Here is a 17,700-nt window from a genome sequence, read left to right on the forward strand (position 1 = left end):
GTTAAATTGAAGTTTTACAATATATTTTTTTATTATTAAATTTATTTTATTAATCTTATTTTTCTGATGTTGCCTTAGGAAATCTTAAAGTGTGCAGCTAATCATTAACTAAGTACATAACCAGAGCATAATCACATTGACACACCGGTTCCCGCTGGATCCCCGAAGTTAAGCTTCTTACTTTTAAGCGTCTTACTTTTACCAGGTGTAAAAACATCACGTTAACACTATAAGTGACCATTTTGTGTCAAATTTTTCCACCCCCACCCACACACACACACACATGGTACCTAATTTTTGTTGTGGAATTTAGAAAGCAATCAGAGGTAATAGTCAACTAACTTACTTCCAAATTTCCAGTGAGTCTGCTACCGGAACCAGTGACAAGGCAAATTAGTTGCTTAACTTTTATTGCTCTTCAGTATTTCTATTGTGAAGTGATTTATTAAAATAGAATATCAGGAAAGGACATTATTGAAAAATATACAATAAAAATTAATAAAATTATACAGATAACACAATTAGTCTTTATTTGCACCTTTAATAACAAAATTAAAAAGATAACTTTATTTGAAATTTTCAAGGAAATATGTCTATTTGAAATTTTCAAGGAAATATGTCTATTTGAAATTTTCAAGGAAATATGTCCATTTGAAATTTTCAAGGAAATATGTCCATTTGAAATTTTCAAGGAAATATGTCCATTTGAAATTTTCAAGGAAATATGTCCATTTGAAATTTTCAAGGAAATATGTCCATTTGAAATTTTCAAGGAAATATGTCCATTTGAAATTTTCAAGGAAATATGTCCATTTGAAATTTTCAAGGAAATATGTCCATTTGAAATTTTCAAGGAAATATGTCCATTTGAAATTTTCAAGGAAATATGTTTATGAATTTATAAAAAGTGTTTTCAATAATTCTTTAAAATTTCAATAATGTTTAATTAAAATAAGACCAGAAAAAACTTCTCAGTGGTTATTAAATTAAAATTAAATAAAAGAACAATTGAAAAAAATGTAATTAAAGAAAAAAAAGTATCAAAAAAAGAAAAAGGGAAGATGTAGGTATGAGAGAGAGAGAGAGAGAGAAAAAAAAAATGAAGGAACTGATTTGTCTTGTAATCCACTTCCGTTAGCAGACACACTGGAAGTATCGAAGTATCTTAGTTGATTATTACCAAATAAGAAAAAACAAATCTCCATTATTGTTGGAGTAGAAAATAAACTTGTCCATTCATTCAGATGAAGTAGCAGTTGCTGTCAGCTGCTTACTTTAAAGCAATGAGTTTTGTAAATTACATTTTAAAAAAGGAAACTTTAAAATTAATGCGGTTAATGATTCTTTTATAAAATTTCCTTCAAGAAATCTTGATTTTCAAATATACGTAACTTTTGGACTTTCCTTGTACTAATAGGATGTGGTAGTTGTCAGTTAAAAAAAAAAAAAGATTCTACTCATTGTGATGATTATGTATAAATAACTTATAAAAACTTGGCAAAAAGAAAAAATGACAACAACAAAAAATTTAGAATTTAGAGGTGGGATCATTTTTGCATATTATTTTATGTATAATGATACCCCGTTTCCTGTCCATTATTGTCTTTTAGAGCAGTTATTTATTTTTTTTTATTTCATTTTTTTTTTTTTTTTTTTCATTTCATTTATTTATTTATTTTTTTACAAAGTCGTGACCATTTATCAAGGCCCGGAGGTCACTCAAGGACAATGGTTAATGGGTGTATGGTAGTCAATGGGACAATATCGTAGTAATCGTTAGTAGTGGAAATTTATCAAATTGGATTAGTTAAGGGGAACGGCTCATCAAGAACTTATGTTCCACTTGGAGATAACCAGTCAGTTGGAAAGTAGGAAAATTAAACGGTTCCACAGGCGTGCAGTTCTAAGAAAGAAACTTTGTTCATGGAATCTACGTTTAAGTTTAGACACAGATAAAGAGTGTGGAAAGTTATTGATAATGGTTTTCATGAAAGTCAGGCAGGTGGGGAGGGGGCCATAGATTGAAGCTCAAAGAAGCACTTTGTTTTTTTAATTCCATTTTCACCCCAAACAAGGCACAGTGCCACTTTGATGTAGGAGGCTACTATCGGGGACATAAGTTGCAGGGATGCTATATAGGGAGTTGAGCAGCAAGATGTCTGTTCACATTAACTTGAACTTCTGCATGTCAGTACAGTTGGGAAAACAGTAACACAGAAGGGAATTTTAATCTAGCAGTTCTGAGGGGAAGAAACTATTAGAGTAGAAGACTTTCTTACATGTAGGGATCTCTACTGTGTAAGGGTGGGATTTTGCTGATTTTCGGGCTTGTCGAGGGAGTACAAGGGCTTGTCGTTTGTCAGAGCATCCACCATTAAAATACTTGTAGGATAGGCAGTGGGATGCAACATTTTGTTAATGACAGAGGTTGAAGCTTGGATGACAATTCAGGACCTATTAGGTTGGCGACTCTTTTGAGCCCTGGCATGAGCGAGAGACTAGTAGTAGATGCACCAGCCCAAATGTGACGACAATACTCCAAATGGTGGCCTTGTAGAGGTACGGGATATTTTCAGGCGTAAATAACTTTCTGGGATGATAGTCCGCCTTCCTTGCAGCGGCTCTGGCAATGCTCTCAATGTATATGTCCCAACTTGTGTTCCCTGTGAACGTCAAGCCGAGGAGTTTGAACAAAGTACTTTCAGGTAATGTATCTTTAGCCAAAGCTATTTGCCATGAAAATAACAATAAAGTAGAGACAGACTCACAACATCTCTTCTGTGGGGAAAGAGGTTGCAGGGAAGAGAAAAGGGCAGCCCTATGAGGCTATGAAGTCTTATTTTGAACTCTGTCAAGTCAGGATAAGATGCTTCTAGCAGGTCTTGCACATATGTGGCAACAGTATTCCATTCTTTGGTGTACTTGACTATTATACAGATAGTGTTTTCCGTGAAAGTCAGGCAAGGTGGATCGTAGATTGAAGCTCAGACGAGCACTTGCCATGAAAATAATAAAGTAGAGATAGGCTTGCAACGTCTCTTTTGTGAGAAAGAGGTTGCATGTATGCAATTATTGAGATATTTTAAGCCATTTCAATTTTTTTGTGTATTGCTATTCTTAGTCATCTGGAATTAACGTGCACCGTTTCGTGGCTTCTCTCTCAATGGCCGTTTTCTCCTCTGAAAATAAGGCTCCACCTACTGGATCTGCTGCCTGATGACATGTTAGCATTAATGATGTAAACTGCAAAACTGACCTTTTCATTGTTTGAATCCAAAACAAATTAATAAATTATTTATATTTGGTGTTAACTGTACTTTTGTTCTATCCATCTACATCGTTCCTAATTAAGCCAAATTCAGTGACCCCTCTTTCCACCATTGATTGGATCTTTTGCATCAAAAGCGTTCTTCTGAAGCAGCTTTTTTTTTTCCTCAACTTTTCACTAATGAATCTGCAACACCAAATCTCTATTGACAAAATGTGGGTCATAATTCTATGTCAAATCATCCAGAAATTTAGGAGTTTGAAACCTTAAAACTTATTTCAAGATGCAATAAAATTAGATGAATAGTTTTCCAACTTCATCTCGCATACCGAAACTAGTTGCTTTCTCTAATAGAATATTTGTGAATCCTTGGAGAAAAAATGCTCTAACTTTAAACAGACTGCATGAATGAATAAAACTAGGAACTTTTTACCAATTTTAGTCCAGATGTACTTCATAGTGGCTGCAGGGTTGTTTAAAAGGGAAGGAAAAGGACTTTGAGCAAAATAAGTATTTACTTTTTTTTTTTTTCTCTCAAGAGCTACTCCATAGTGTACGCATGACTGTAAAAAAAAAAAAAATATATATATATATATATATATATATATATATATATATATACTATATCATCCACATCATTTTTGCCACCCATATAGTGTGCACATGTGAAAAATTTCAAAATCTGATAAAATCTCATTGAAAAAGCAATATCACACCATTTTTTTTTTTTTTTCTTTAGATTGAATAAACTCAAATTTAGCATTATTGAAAAAAGCATAGAAAACAAAGAAATAATATCTTCAGTTTTTTTACAATCTGTCCCTTAGAACTAGAGTTATGACCATTCAAAGTATTTAAAAATCTGTAGTTCACTGCCTCAAGTCAGTCCTATTAAAATGCAAATAAGCTTGTGACTAAAAATGGTAGGAAATTTGCACAATTTACAGATTAACCCATCTTTAAAAAGCTGTATCTTCAGATCTTTTTAAGGTATAAGGTTAAGATGAAATTTTGAATGCATTATCACACCTTGAAGCTTCAGATGGCTGTATTCACAACCATCTGCCTTGGTAACTTACAAACTAATTAGCATATTTAAGTTTCATTTTAACAATTCTTAGTAGAAACATTATAAAAACAGGTAAAAAACATTGCTAAGTAAGGCTTTATCATCGCATGAAGTATTATTCTGGTGAACATTACCATTTGTCATCATCACACTGTGAAAAATCCAAGATGGTGACTGGAAAATCCAAGATGGCCACCATAACATGATTCATAAGTGTTAAGAAAATATGGCATACAAGTTGCAATTATCTTTTCAAACTATGTCCCATCATTAAAAATTGCAGCATTGTAAGTATTTTTACTTTTATATGACTTCGAAGTGAACATCGTAACTGAAGAATATAAGCTGTGAATCATCATCGACTACCTTGGGAGTTTGTAGCAAGCATACTCTAAAAGTACTGGGATTTGTAGGAATTGTAGAGACTTTGAAGCTCTTTGTACACAGAGATGGGAAGCCAATATGCCCTCCAACTTCCGATTTTATCTGATGCAGAGTCAACAATCTTAAAGACAAATTCTTCAAATACTCCAAAGTTTTCTTTGAAGGGCCAGCAGTAAACACCATCAATACCACTTGACCCTCAGTAGACACTTGGAGTCCGGTATGTACAGTAATGGTGGATATCATTCCTGAAGAAAAAAAATGGAATGTTACTTTTAGAACATGAATTAAGTATTAAGGAAATTAGCTGGCAATTGAGATGCTTATGTTATGTACTGATTAATAAAATGTCATTAAAAAAATGTTTTCAATAAAATTTAATATAATTATGCTATTAGGTTGGTGCAAAAATGTTTTTTGACGTGTGTGTGTGTGTGTGTGTGTGTGTGTATATGTGTGTGTGTATATATATATATATATATATATATATATATATATATATATATATATATATATATCTGATACAAAAAGAAAACATTATTTTTGCACTAATCTAATACTTACCTGTGTACCATCCATTTTCAAATGCCACCGCAACCCACAGGTTTTCTTTCAGCCCATCAACCATCTTAGTGATGTCGACATTTGCTGTCCTTTTTGTTTTGGTTTTCAAGTCAGCTTTGCGAACAAGAGCCCTTGCAACCTCGTTTTTAATTATTTCTTGTATAGTGATTAGTTCTTCCAGCTTTTTTCATGTTTGATATATCCACTGTTGTCTCTCTTGCTGACCACTTAAAACCCAAAGGAAGCACTTGCCCATCACCTAAGGTTAATGTTATATCCAGAATTAATCACTTTTTCTCGTTTTGGTTTTCAAGTCAGCTTTGTGAACAAGAGTTCTTGCAGCATGCCTTTTCACTTAAAATTTTCCTTGTTTCAGATTTTCAATCTCCAGTACCTTCTGTTTTTTTTTTTTTCCTCTTTCTGGTTTTTTTGTCTCAACCACTTGCCCCGCATTTTTGCCAGTAAAATTAATCTATTTCTCTCTGGAACTGATTTTTCTTTGAACCATTTCATCAGATCTTTATGGTGGGACTTCATAATATGGATAGTTCTGCGGTAATGAAATGATGCATACTGTCTGTTTTCGACTTGCGTTTAGAGTCCCCAAATTTCTTCTGATGTGAGGTTTGTTACACCACTTACAGCCGTTCTCTTCAGCACTTCATTACTAGGTTGGCTGCCATATTCACCCACCCCTCCCTTCAAAAAATGCAGTCAGTTGATTTTTTACAGCTCTCTGAAATTGCCTCAATATTGTTTCCATTACTTGCAGTAGCAAATCTTTAGGTTGAGGATATTTCATATTTAAAGATGGTTCGTTGAAACCATTCCTGTACCTTTTTTTTTTTTTTTTTTTGCTTCACAGCATTGAAAACTGAAAAGAGGAAAATAGCTTCATGTAAGGAACTTCTCCAGAAACCACCAGTCGCCAGTATGGAGCAGTGGTCTTTATGTAAACGGTAGCCAATGCCTATACAATGGTTATTAGTCACTTGTCAGCTAAATCGGCCAACCAAGACTGAACTTTCAGATTTGGATTTATTAGGAAATCTTAGTGACATCATTGTGTCAAGATGAGCATGATTTCCATAGCACTGTGAAAAAGCATAGCAAACCTCTTATCTTTATAGTTGCTAATCAGGCTTTTAATATGTAAATCTTCACGTACTGACAGCCACTTGTCTCAAACTCCATTTATTTTTTTCATCTACATTTGGTCCTATGAGATCAGATGTATGTAAAATGACTCTTTTCAATGACACTGTTTTTCCATAACATTTAAACACTGGTTGTGCATTTCCTCCCAGTTCACCAGATTCCTCCACTATTTCTGCTTGCAGAATTTTGATGTCTTTTGTTGTGTGACTTGTAAACCCAAGTAAACTGTAGGCCATTCACTGAAGGGAATATACTTCTTGCTTTTGCAAACCAGCTGTCTTCAACTTCCCTATAACCCAATTTGTCAGCTCCCTGCCTGAAGCTTTCTGATTTGTTCTGTAGTCAGACATAAAATAGGTCAACTTTTCCACAACCGACAAACAAAAATCTAAAACTTCTGCTTGGGCAACCTCGTTTTTATTAGCAATTATTTCTTGTATAGCGATCAGTTCTTCTAGCTCTTTTTTCATGTTTGCTATATATACTCGCTTGCTGACCACTTAAAACCCAAAGGAAACACTTGCCCATCACCTAAGGTTAATTTTATATCCAGAATTAATTTTTTTTTTTTTTTTTGTGCCATCTTTATTAACACCAAATGAGGTTACAGTTTGTAGTAGCTCATTGGCGTGAACTTTAGCTAAAAACTGGCATTCATCGGAAATGTTAAATATATTCTGTCGGATAGGTATATCCTTTTTTGATATTGTTACTTTGTGAATGTGCCTGGATACACCCTATATAACCTTTCCAATCTTATCACAAGCTACTTCTAACGCAAATAAACCCAAAACACAAAGCCTCATGTCTTCGCTGAATTCTTCTTTTGTCTTTTCACAGGCGCCGGGAACTTTTCCAAAGCTTTCATCAAATTTCAAACAAGATTCTAGATGAAAAATTTCTCTTTTTTTCAATTTTCTAATCATTGTTTACTCGAGATTTTTTTTTTTATTTTGGTAGTATCTTTCGTTTCATGAAAACTCTTTTGTCCTCTGCGTCTGGTGTCTTGTATAAGTTTCTCATGCCTGTTTTCTAACCGAGTATTTTCCTTGTTCAAATGTGAAATTAACTTTTTCATTAATTTCTTTTTTTCTTTGGTGTTTGAATTTCCACGTTGTTTTCAGTTTTTCTGATTCTGTTTTGCGTCTTTTTAACTTTAGCTTTCCACAAGTTTCTCTTCTGTCGACATTTTCTCTCGAGTACTGTCTTAGCGTACTAATCAGTTTCTAGTTCAAGTTTCCGAAGATGTTATTTTTTTTTTTTTCTCTTTATACTAGCCTGGGTGCCCGGTGTTACCCAGGTGTTTGGAAGTGTATTGGCCAAAAAAAAAAAAAAAAAAATAGTGGTAGTAGGCAGGCAGGCAGGCTTGAACCCGTACCACAAAGGAGGAAAAGAATGTGAGAAAAAACGTGATGTCCTTGCGATTGTGCCCATCGCCAAACCGAAAGTGATGAAGGTTTAAATTAAGGCTAGTCAATCGAAAATGAGATGATTTTCGAAAATATCGGCAAAAAAAAGTGATCCCCCTCTGTAGAAAAGTGCCCAGTTGAGGGCGAAGGAATTAAATGTTTTTCGCCAATTTTTCAATATTTGTCATACAAAGGGTGGAGCTTCAAAACAATTCCTATCTCATGAAAATTTGTCACCTCTGTCGAAAGTTTTACTCAGACATACAAACATGCATGCATACATACATACATACATTTAAACACAGGTGAGATTTATATTATAGACTAGCGGGGCGTACCCGGCGATGCCCGGGTGTCTTGAGGTAAATCAAAACTGGGGGGGGGGTAAATAAAAAATGTTTTGGTAGGTAAGAATGAGAATCGAACCCGTACCCTTGAATTGGAAATTAATGTGAAAAAAAAAAAAAAAAAAAAACGGGAGACGTTACCCATTAGGCCACCGCGACATACATACAACATACTCAGGTTTGAATTTATTTATTAAACTATAAAAACAGGTGTACGCAATAAAAGTTAACTCTGCTGCTTCCGTTTGACCTAATTAAGAAGGTCAAATAGAAGTCATGCAGTTGTTTACCCAAGTTTGACTGTTTTTATTTTTTTCACCCAACGGATGTTGGGGGAAGGGGAACCAGCTCCCAATTGTCCAGATTGAATAACAATTGTCTGATGTACAACATTGATCAAAGCTGATTGCTTCTGGACATTTCCCGGCGCAATGCCGAGAACGTTGTTCGTTGTTAACTTTGAATTAGTTTCGCTTTTTATACGAAAAAGCCTCATCAACATGCGAGAAGCCAAAATAGCAATAATTTTGTAAAAGTCGACGTAAATAAATCTAGATGCGGCGCACTTTCCCAAATCGTACATATTATTATTTAGGACCCATATAAACAGTTGTGAGCGATCGTAACGACATCGAAACCGTGTGCGAGAAAAGCCTTTTGAAGACATACACGAAATGGTCTCACACATTTTGCCTTTTAGATTATAATTGATTAGGTGTTCTTTTTTGTTAGAAACATTGTCATATCCTTGAGTGACAGTGACATCTTTGTTAATGTGAATACTTTTTCATTCAAACTGTTTGACTCGGAGTTCAAAGTATTTATATTCAACTCCTTAACAATTACACTATTTGTTGTCAAACTTGTTCTCTTACCGCTTCTTTACAATGCATTATCTACTTCATTTGTAGAAACTTGAAATATCTTTACTCTTGAAACTAGGTATAATGAATTCCTGTTTTTCTAGTTGCTCAATTTTAGCAAAAGTTTTTGTTTTCTTTTTTTCTTTTTTAATCAATCCATGAACTTTGATCCTCAGTGTATCCTGCTGTTGAATAAGATATTGTGAAATTCCCAGCACATTGAAAATTTTTGAAGCTGAAAGATTTCTAGCAAAATTTGTCGTTAAAGAACGTCTCCATTTGACAATTTTCTGGTTTCTCTATCCATGTTTAAGTCAGTTTATTGTGCAAAAGTTCCAACAGCTGATGCTAATATTTAACTTTTGAAAATTACCAGAATGCAAGATTTCACCTGCAACAAAATAAACAAAGATATTAAATTTTTATTTTTAATCATAATGTTTGAAAGCATTCATTATAAAGGAGGGGGATTCATCATTTAGCCCTCTAGCAGTCTAATAATATAAATACATTTGAAAAAAAGGTAAATTTTCATAACTGGTGAAAAAAAAAAAATTGTTACATCAGCCTTTCTAACACAAGGGAAATTACATCGGTTCTCAGTATACCTGCCAGTAATACCTACACCGATGGAAGAAGCGACAGTATTACCACTGACTAGCTGCGTGCAAGCCAGTTATACCCGTTTCATACCTTTCTACCTGTGATGTTAAATACACTTGTTCCTTAAACCAACCTTGACTTGATTTTCTTTTTACTATTGGGCCACGACACAACAATAATAATGATGGAAAATTTAAAAACAAAAAAAACACAAAGATTTTAGTAGAAAAGAATTATAAATGTATACCGGAAAGTATTTCTGAAAATCATAAAATATCTGAAGGTTTCATAGAAAAATATTCAAAATATTAATCTATATATATATAAAAGCGAAAATGTATGTTTGTATGTGTGTTCGCTTTTTCTGTATGTCTACAAAAGGCTTTTTTCAGAGAAGCGGTCGGTCGGTTCACAACTTTTTAAAACTTTTTATATCACATATAAATCGTAATGTCTCGGAGTTAACAATGAAGCTCGCCTGTCTATTTAATTTGCTCGATTTCGGGAAGATAAATATTCAACATTTGTCGCTCACCGCATATGGGTTAGTCTTTTTCCTATAACATTTTGGGAAAATAAAAATCCCGCAATCAAACTTGACCTCATTAACTCATTAAAATGGGCACCTGACAAATCCAAATAATTAAATAAATTCAAACGTGTTTTCATTAGCATCTCGCGGTGGGGCAATCGTTAACGTCGCACATTTTTTTTTTTTTTTTTTTTTTTCACACTTTAATTTACAACTTTGCCTCAACGGTTCGGGTTCGATCCTCATACTTACCTACCAAAACATTTTTTTTTTTTTTTAAGCCACTCAGGGATAAGGGTTATTGCATGTACAGTATGTTGTACGTTAGTGTTGAGATTTCATAAAGTGTCTACTTAAGGGGGCAGTTCATCAGGAATTTGTTTACGTTGGATTTGAAGACATTCAAGTTGTAGTCAGGTGGGAAACAGGCAGACGGAACAGAGTTCCACTGGCGTGCTGTTCTAAGAAAGAAACTTTGTTCATGGAATCTACATTTTGAAGCATTTCTGAGCAAAACTAATGCCATTTTTGGATTCCTTTGGTCTAAAAATTTACTCGAGTGAATTCTCAGGGTTACATCCTGTTCCAAACTGAAAATACTAAAAATGTAATTATAAAAATGTCACCCAATTTATGAAGAACAGAAAATGTTCTAAAATAAATCGTTTGCCGTTATATGCTCAAACTTTCGGGATTCCTTATTTTTGTCCATCTGTGGTGAAAACATAAAGGATATGGATTTCAAACCCTGGATGATTTAACACAGAATAATACCCTTATATATAAACCTTCTTATAATGATTTTACTGGGAGTGGAACCACCTGCACATGGACCATTTTTAACCATTTTTTACTTAGATATTGCAGTGAACGTCCATTTCTCTTTTGTTACAAGATGTCTAAAGAAACATTTTTTTTTTTTTTTTTTTCTTCTTCCCCAGAATTGAACAAGTACAAAAAGAGGAAGTTCCATGATACTGTCAATCTCTTGACCGGTGAAACTGAAGCTCATCCAACACTCATTAAGGTATTTCTAAAATGAACATTATTTTATTTTTCTTAAGTTTGTTGCCATTTGGTTATTAGATTAGCTCTTCTATTTTCTATGAATTGGTTTGTACCCACTTTGATTCTATTCCTCCATTCATATCTGTTGTTCGATGAGGTTTCAAGGGTGTTTGGATCTATATTAGCCTAACCTAGACATTTTTTCATTTGGTTTTTGAGTCTAAATAGCAGGTGGCCTCGGGGGTTAATTTCCTGCATTTAGCTGACTGAAGAGCACTTGTTTCAGCCGTCTAGTGTCCTCCCTGCGAGTCACATGGCCAGACCATCTTAGTGTTTCATGATCAAGGCCTCGATGTTGGTGACGTTGGCTCTCTCGTGGACGGTTATGGCGTTGTATACCATCATCGTTGTCTGGATGGTTAAATCCTTGCTCTTGAAGACCCTGGTGAACAGTCTTTCTTCCAAAAGCAGTGTAGCCTGCCTGTAGTCGTTTTTTGATTTCTCTCAAGCAGTTAGCTTGAATGAAAAAATTGCTGTTCAGGTATGGGAAGTGGTTGATGCATTCTATGGTGATGCCATCTATGGTGATGTTGAAGTCTGGAACAGCTTCACCTGGCAGTGGTTGGTCCGTATTTTGGTCTTGGTCTTGTTAACTGTTAGGTCAAAGCAAAAGTGCTGAAGTTCATCTGCGGATTAAGCTACGGTGGCATTGTTGTCTGCGTAATGCAGTTCCGTCACTTTGATTGTGTTGGTCATTTGTCTTGATTTTTAATCTGGCTAGTTTAAAAATTCCTCCATCAAATCTGAATTTGATATCTATTGTAACATATAACACTTCATCAGATCAAAAGAGAATCCATATATATATATATATATTATTATTATTATTATTTGCTATAATAATTATCAGATAGCTACAGACACACACACACACACACATATATATATATATATATATATCTATTGTAACATATGCGATAAAAGGTGGGAGACTTAAGTAACAAATAGACGTAGGGGTATGAAAGGAAACTTACGATAAAAGCAAATATCGTTTATCTTTGTAACCCGTCACAATCGCAAAACAGGGGGGGTGTATAAGGGAATTTACGGGAAAGCAAAACCCAAGTGTTTTATCGCACGTGTAACATGGGTAAAAAGAAAGCAAAGAAAACACGGGACCGAACACAACAAAAAGAAAACGTGAGATAGAAAGAAACAAAAACACCAGTGATAATATTTTCGAAATTAAATTTTATTATAATACACTAAGCTACGGAAAGGAGGGGTAATGAGGTTAAGTAAAAATAAAAGAAACAGATTGCAAGGGTGTGGAAGGGGGTGTCTTTATCTATTTGAAAATATCAACGAGAAATATATCAAAACAAAAAAAAAAAATGTATCTTCAGTCCAGGCAAAATGAATTCGTTGATATAATATATTAGAGAGAGGTAACTCACGTTTTTTTATGTTTCTTTTCTTTTTTGTTTTTCTTTTAACTTTCAAAGTGAACTTTAAGCTTCAATATATTCGCCTCGGGCGACAGTTCATGGCACGCGGTATTCCTATATCGTATCCATTCAATGTTTTGGGTTCTTCTCTGAGTATCATGTCTCCTGTGTTTGTGAAATTAACGTCCGGTATTTTGGCGACGCCAGCATGTTCTCCAAAGCATTATTTCTTTCCTTTCGCTGTAGATATGGAGTTTCTCTCAGGCATTACTTGTTTATTTCGCTGTTGATGGAGGAGGGGGGGTATCCACATCTTCGTTCATCTGTCGCTGGGTGAAGCAGTAGAAAATTTTCCACGTGCGCCCGCCTTGGCACGCCGGCCAAGCAGTAACTGTCCTGTACCAAAAGGTCTTTCTTCCTCTTTTTTTTTTCCTCTCTCTCTCTCCGTCTTCTCTTCTTAGTACATTTCTTAGCCTTTCTCTCCTTTATTCTTTGTTGTCTAGCAACCCGCAAGGGTCAACGGGTTTCTGAGCAAATGATTCAGTCATCGGCCACCTGCTAGCCTGTGTAATAGACATCTCTCCCACTTCTCTCCTTCTCTTCTATACTCATTCTCTTTCTCTCTCTTTTTAGGTTTAGCCTCTCCCTCTTTCTTTCTATACTCTCTTTTTTTCTCTCTCTCTTGGAAATTATGTTCATTTGCCTTTGATAAAATAACAAAAAAAACGATACATTTCAATTTTTAATTAATTACGAAATACAATTTATGGGTTATGTCACACTGTCCCGGGGTCGTTTTGGGGTAATTCAAATATCATGGCCGCGAGATAAAAGGAGAACAGTGTCGGTGTCTGCTCACAGCCCTGTTTAAGCCCGCAAGTGATAAAATGAAACTATTCCGAATGTCAGCTATCAATTATAAATTTGATTATAGTAATTAAATTCACTTAAGCACACTACGATTTATGCTTTTACAGCAATAATTATTTATCATACAGGGGCAACGACACATAAACAAAAACAATCATTATATTTTTTACTGAGTAAAAAAAAAAAAAAAAAAAAAATACCTATTTAACGATATTTTAAAATATGGCAGAAGTACTTAGCCATATTTTAAACTAGAGGGAAGGGAGCTTAGCCCTACACTTTTTCAAACCGTCCTAATTTTCTATTACCAAATTGCCATCCCCACCCGCTTTTGTTCTTTTCCATTTTTATCAATAAATGCCATCACATTAAATGAATGGATTCCAACCCAGAAGATCCTGGGTATGACCTTAAACTATATCCGATGGTGAGGCCCCAGTTTGTGGGCTTTGGGGAGTGTGGAGGTACCCCTTAATTGCTATTAGTCTCAGGTCGACTCTGACCCGGAGTGGTAGTACCTGTTAGGGTCCCAATTATGGGTTAACTAGAAATCGACTTTGGAAAAAAAAAATATATATATTCTATTAAATTTTCTTCAAAATCACTGGATTCAGAACAACCCACCCACCAACCAACCGGCGGATGGTGGGTGGGGGTGGGGGGGTCTTCTCCCTTTTGTCAGAAACACTTGATGTATGGAGGTAACAAGAACAGTAGGTTATTGCAAAGACCAGGGCTAGAAGTAGGAGAAAATGGTCAGCAAGAAGAGCTTCACAAGCCTTGGAATAAGAAGCTGTATTACAATGAGGTATCAAAACAACAAATTAATGAAGACCACTAGACCAACATGTCTTAACAAGCTGGAACAAAAGAAGCAGAAGATAGATCAAACAATTTTGAAGAACACATGCCATAATAGGCTTTTCTAAACAGGGCTCTATGGACACATTTTTATTTGACCTTTGACAACTAAATATTTTCGTTTACTAGCCAAACCCACATGATTTTTAGAATATGACATGTTCGTTCTGTGACGAGTATGTACATCATAAAGATTTTTCTGTGTATTTTTTAAATAAGTGTAATTCTAAATATGCAACAAATTTTATGTTGATACTTGAAGGTACAAACATTCTAATTTCTTCAGATATTTTTTTAAACAGTCTTCGCTACAAAAATAAAAAAGTATATTATTCTATTAAACTTTTATTATTTAAATAATTTAACTTTGTTCATTTTATTAAAAAAAAAAAAAAGTTGAAAAGATATTTTTCACTCAGTAGTGAGCTTTGGAAGATTGTCAGTGAAAGAAATACAGTCACCAAAAGATAAGCGTTTCATTATTTCTAGTCGCCATGTTTAGCCATTGCTATTTTTGGTTGAGATAATTTCTTGTAATTATTGAAGGAATCAAGCTTAGTGTTGGCAGTATTGAATGTGACCATCCATTTTTGTCTCCATTCCACTACAGACTGGAGGTCTTCCTCTATGGTTTTCGTCATTGCTTTGGATATGTGTCCATTCGTTTTCCCCTCATGCCTTTTATAGAGTGTGGTGTTGTCAGCAAATACACCCATGTCAATTTTATCAGTGAGTTAATTTGCAAATATCAGGAATAATAAACGTCCAAACATTGACCCCTGAAGTGCACCTGTATTTATATCCTGTTTTGACATATGACCATCGAGGACAACCTGGATTCTTCTCTTATTTAAGGAATTAATTATGTTAAGTATTCAACTAGTAGTTCCATATGATCTGTTAAGTAAATTTCTTAAATGCTGCCGCAGTCTAGAAAGATTTCTCTTTTCAGTCGGTTGTAACAGTTTCATAAAACTTGCAATTTCAAATGGTCACATGGTCTCCTAATAATGAAAAGGTAACAAAATGTAAAGATAATTATATAATAAAACAAAAAAAAAAAACAAGACGAAATCAAAGGTGACAACAAGAAAATAATGGAGTGACAATGATGGAGAAAAGAGAAAAAGGGTTTTTTTTTTTTATGCACCTTTGCAAAAGGACGTCAAACCAGCGCCAGAAGTCAGGTTAACTCAAAAATCCAAATCATTCGAGGTCTCTAAGATACTTGACATGCATATTAGTTATAAATAGGGATATGACAACAGCATATTCTTTTCCTTGTTTTGATTCTCAGGTATATATCTATTGATATTTTATGTTGTGATGTGGTTCTCTGTTGATTGTGTCTGTCGGAAATATACTTGAGTCAAAACAGTGAAAAGAATATGCTGTTGTCATAGCCCTAGTTATAAAAGGTGTGGCTATTTTGTTTAGCTTGTCCTATCTATCTGCTTATTTTCCTAAAATTATGAAGGAATCCCAAGATAACACGAATTTAAAATTCATTGTAGATTAATATCCAAAAGAAATAAATGTCCTTATTTAATATTAATTTTAATTTAAAAGCCTATATACTATTGATAATTTATGGTAATGATATATAGTAATAAAGAGAATAAAATAATATTTCTTCTATCTATCTATATTAATAAAGTAGCGACAGGAATTTCCCTCTGGAAAAAAGTATTGTAGGTTTGCGACAACAGATGTCACATACAAATTCAATACAGCTAGGCTAATAGCCACTATCTTACGTAACTTTTGAACACCTTTGCTGGCGCATTCAATCATGATAATAAAATGCATTACATCCTAGGAGCAACACCATCACAATCGCAACATTAGAACAATAGAAGAAGGGGTACCTATTTTTCCCTCTAAATATTTAGACCAACCACCGCCACCAGTCAACACCAGGAGGGAGTCCACAGATTCTGCGCTTACAGAATACATACAGATATACCATTATCTCTCTCATAGTAAAATAAAAAAAATAATAAACTCTCCCTTGAGAATGTCCGCTGTCTCTGATTGGTTACCTGCCAATTCTCTTATTCTGGAATTTGATCATTCTAAACAAACACTTCAGAACATTATAATATGGCGTCAATTTCAGTTAAAAGACTCTTAATTTCCAATATATAACAACAGTGAACAAATCGTCCACCCATAACTAATGACTGTTTAGCTTTTTTTGTTAAGGGTGAAACATATACAAACATATTTACTACTAGATATAATACATATCTTCTACATTCATCTTTCTTTCTTTTCAAGTAGTTTTTGTTTTACTCATGTTCACCCCTTACAAATCCTATCGCCACTGGGACGTATGTGGCTACTATTTGGGGGCCATGTCTAGGAAAGATAAACAAAATATTTGTTTGTTACATTTAAACTTCTGCATATCAGTACAGCCAGGGCAGCAGGAAGGGAATTCCAGAGTCTAGCTGTCCAAGAGGAGAAACTATTAGAATAGAAAGCTTTCTGGACTTTAGGGACATCAACAGTGAAGGAGTGAGATCTTATTGCTAAGCGGGGCGGGTTTGTTGGGAATATGTACATTGAGGTGGTACGAGTGCAACGTGTTCATCAGAACACATTCCGTTAAAATATTTGTAAAATAGGCACAATGATGCAACATTGCGGCGATAGGACGGGTTGGAGCTTAGTTGATAAAGTGGTTGACTGATATTATATCAGTCGCAGTTTAATTAATGTTTGATCCCCCCCCCCCTTCACACACCTAATTTTACCCATTAACTAATTTGTTGGGATATATTTTTCTCTTTTTTCATTCTGACTGGCTACAAGTGAGGAACGATGTTTGCACTAAACATGCTGCGGGTTCACTTATTTTTTTATTTATAGATTCGTTCTTCTACACTTTCACTCTTTCTTCTTTTGGCATTCATTATATTCTTTTTGAACTTTTGCATTTACTGAAGCACACCGAAATAATCATTATTATTTAAAAACCCATTAAAAACGTGAGGAGTGGATAGTGTTTTGCAACTATTGCATACTTTCACCTAACAAATTGATAACAGATGCTGTGAAGCTTACATTTAACTAAAATGCACTTTTTACAGATTATTGCAGTAAAATAATTGTATGGTAGATTCAGAGACTACATTCTTACAAAAAAGAACTTCTCTATAGGACGCAATACTGCTTAAAAAAAAACAATCTCTCAAAAACAGAAAATTATATACTAGTAACCTTAAAATTATCCTAATGTTTCATAAATACTGAATACTGGCTACTTATTTTCAACAATTCAGCATGTTAACAGGCATGCATAAGTAAAAAA

At 34.4% G+C, this 17,700-nt stretch overlaps 1 protein-coding gene across 1 annotated transcript in view; it reads left to right on the forward strand.

The window, feature by feature from the left end:
* Nucleotides 1-17,700, forward strand: part of LOC145268336 (putative lipid scramblase CLPTM1) — a 115,757-nt gene that overhangs the window by 47,953 nt on the left and 50,104 nt on the right. Inside the window, exon 5 of the mRNA XM_080123831.1 lies at nt 11,139-11,224. Coding sequence (XP_079979957.1) covers nt 11,139-11,224 — 86 coding nt within the window. The remainder of the gene's footprint in view (nt 1-11,138; nt 11,225-17,700) is intronic.

The sequence above is a fragment of the Euprymna scolopes genome, chromosome 43, assembly GCF_053919585.1.
Source record: "Euprymna scolopes isolate OS-2025 chromosome 43, ASM5391958v1, whole genome shotgun sequence".
NCBI lineage: Eukaryota > Metazoa > Mollusca > Cephalopoda > Sepiida > Sepiolidae > Euprymna > Euprymna scolopes.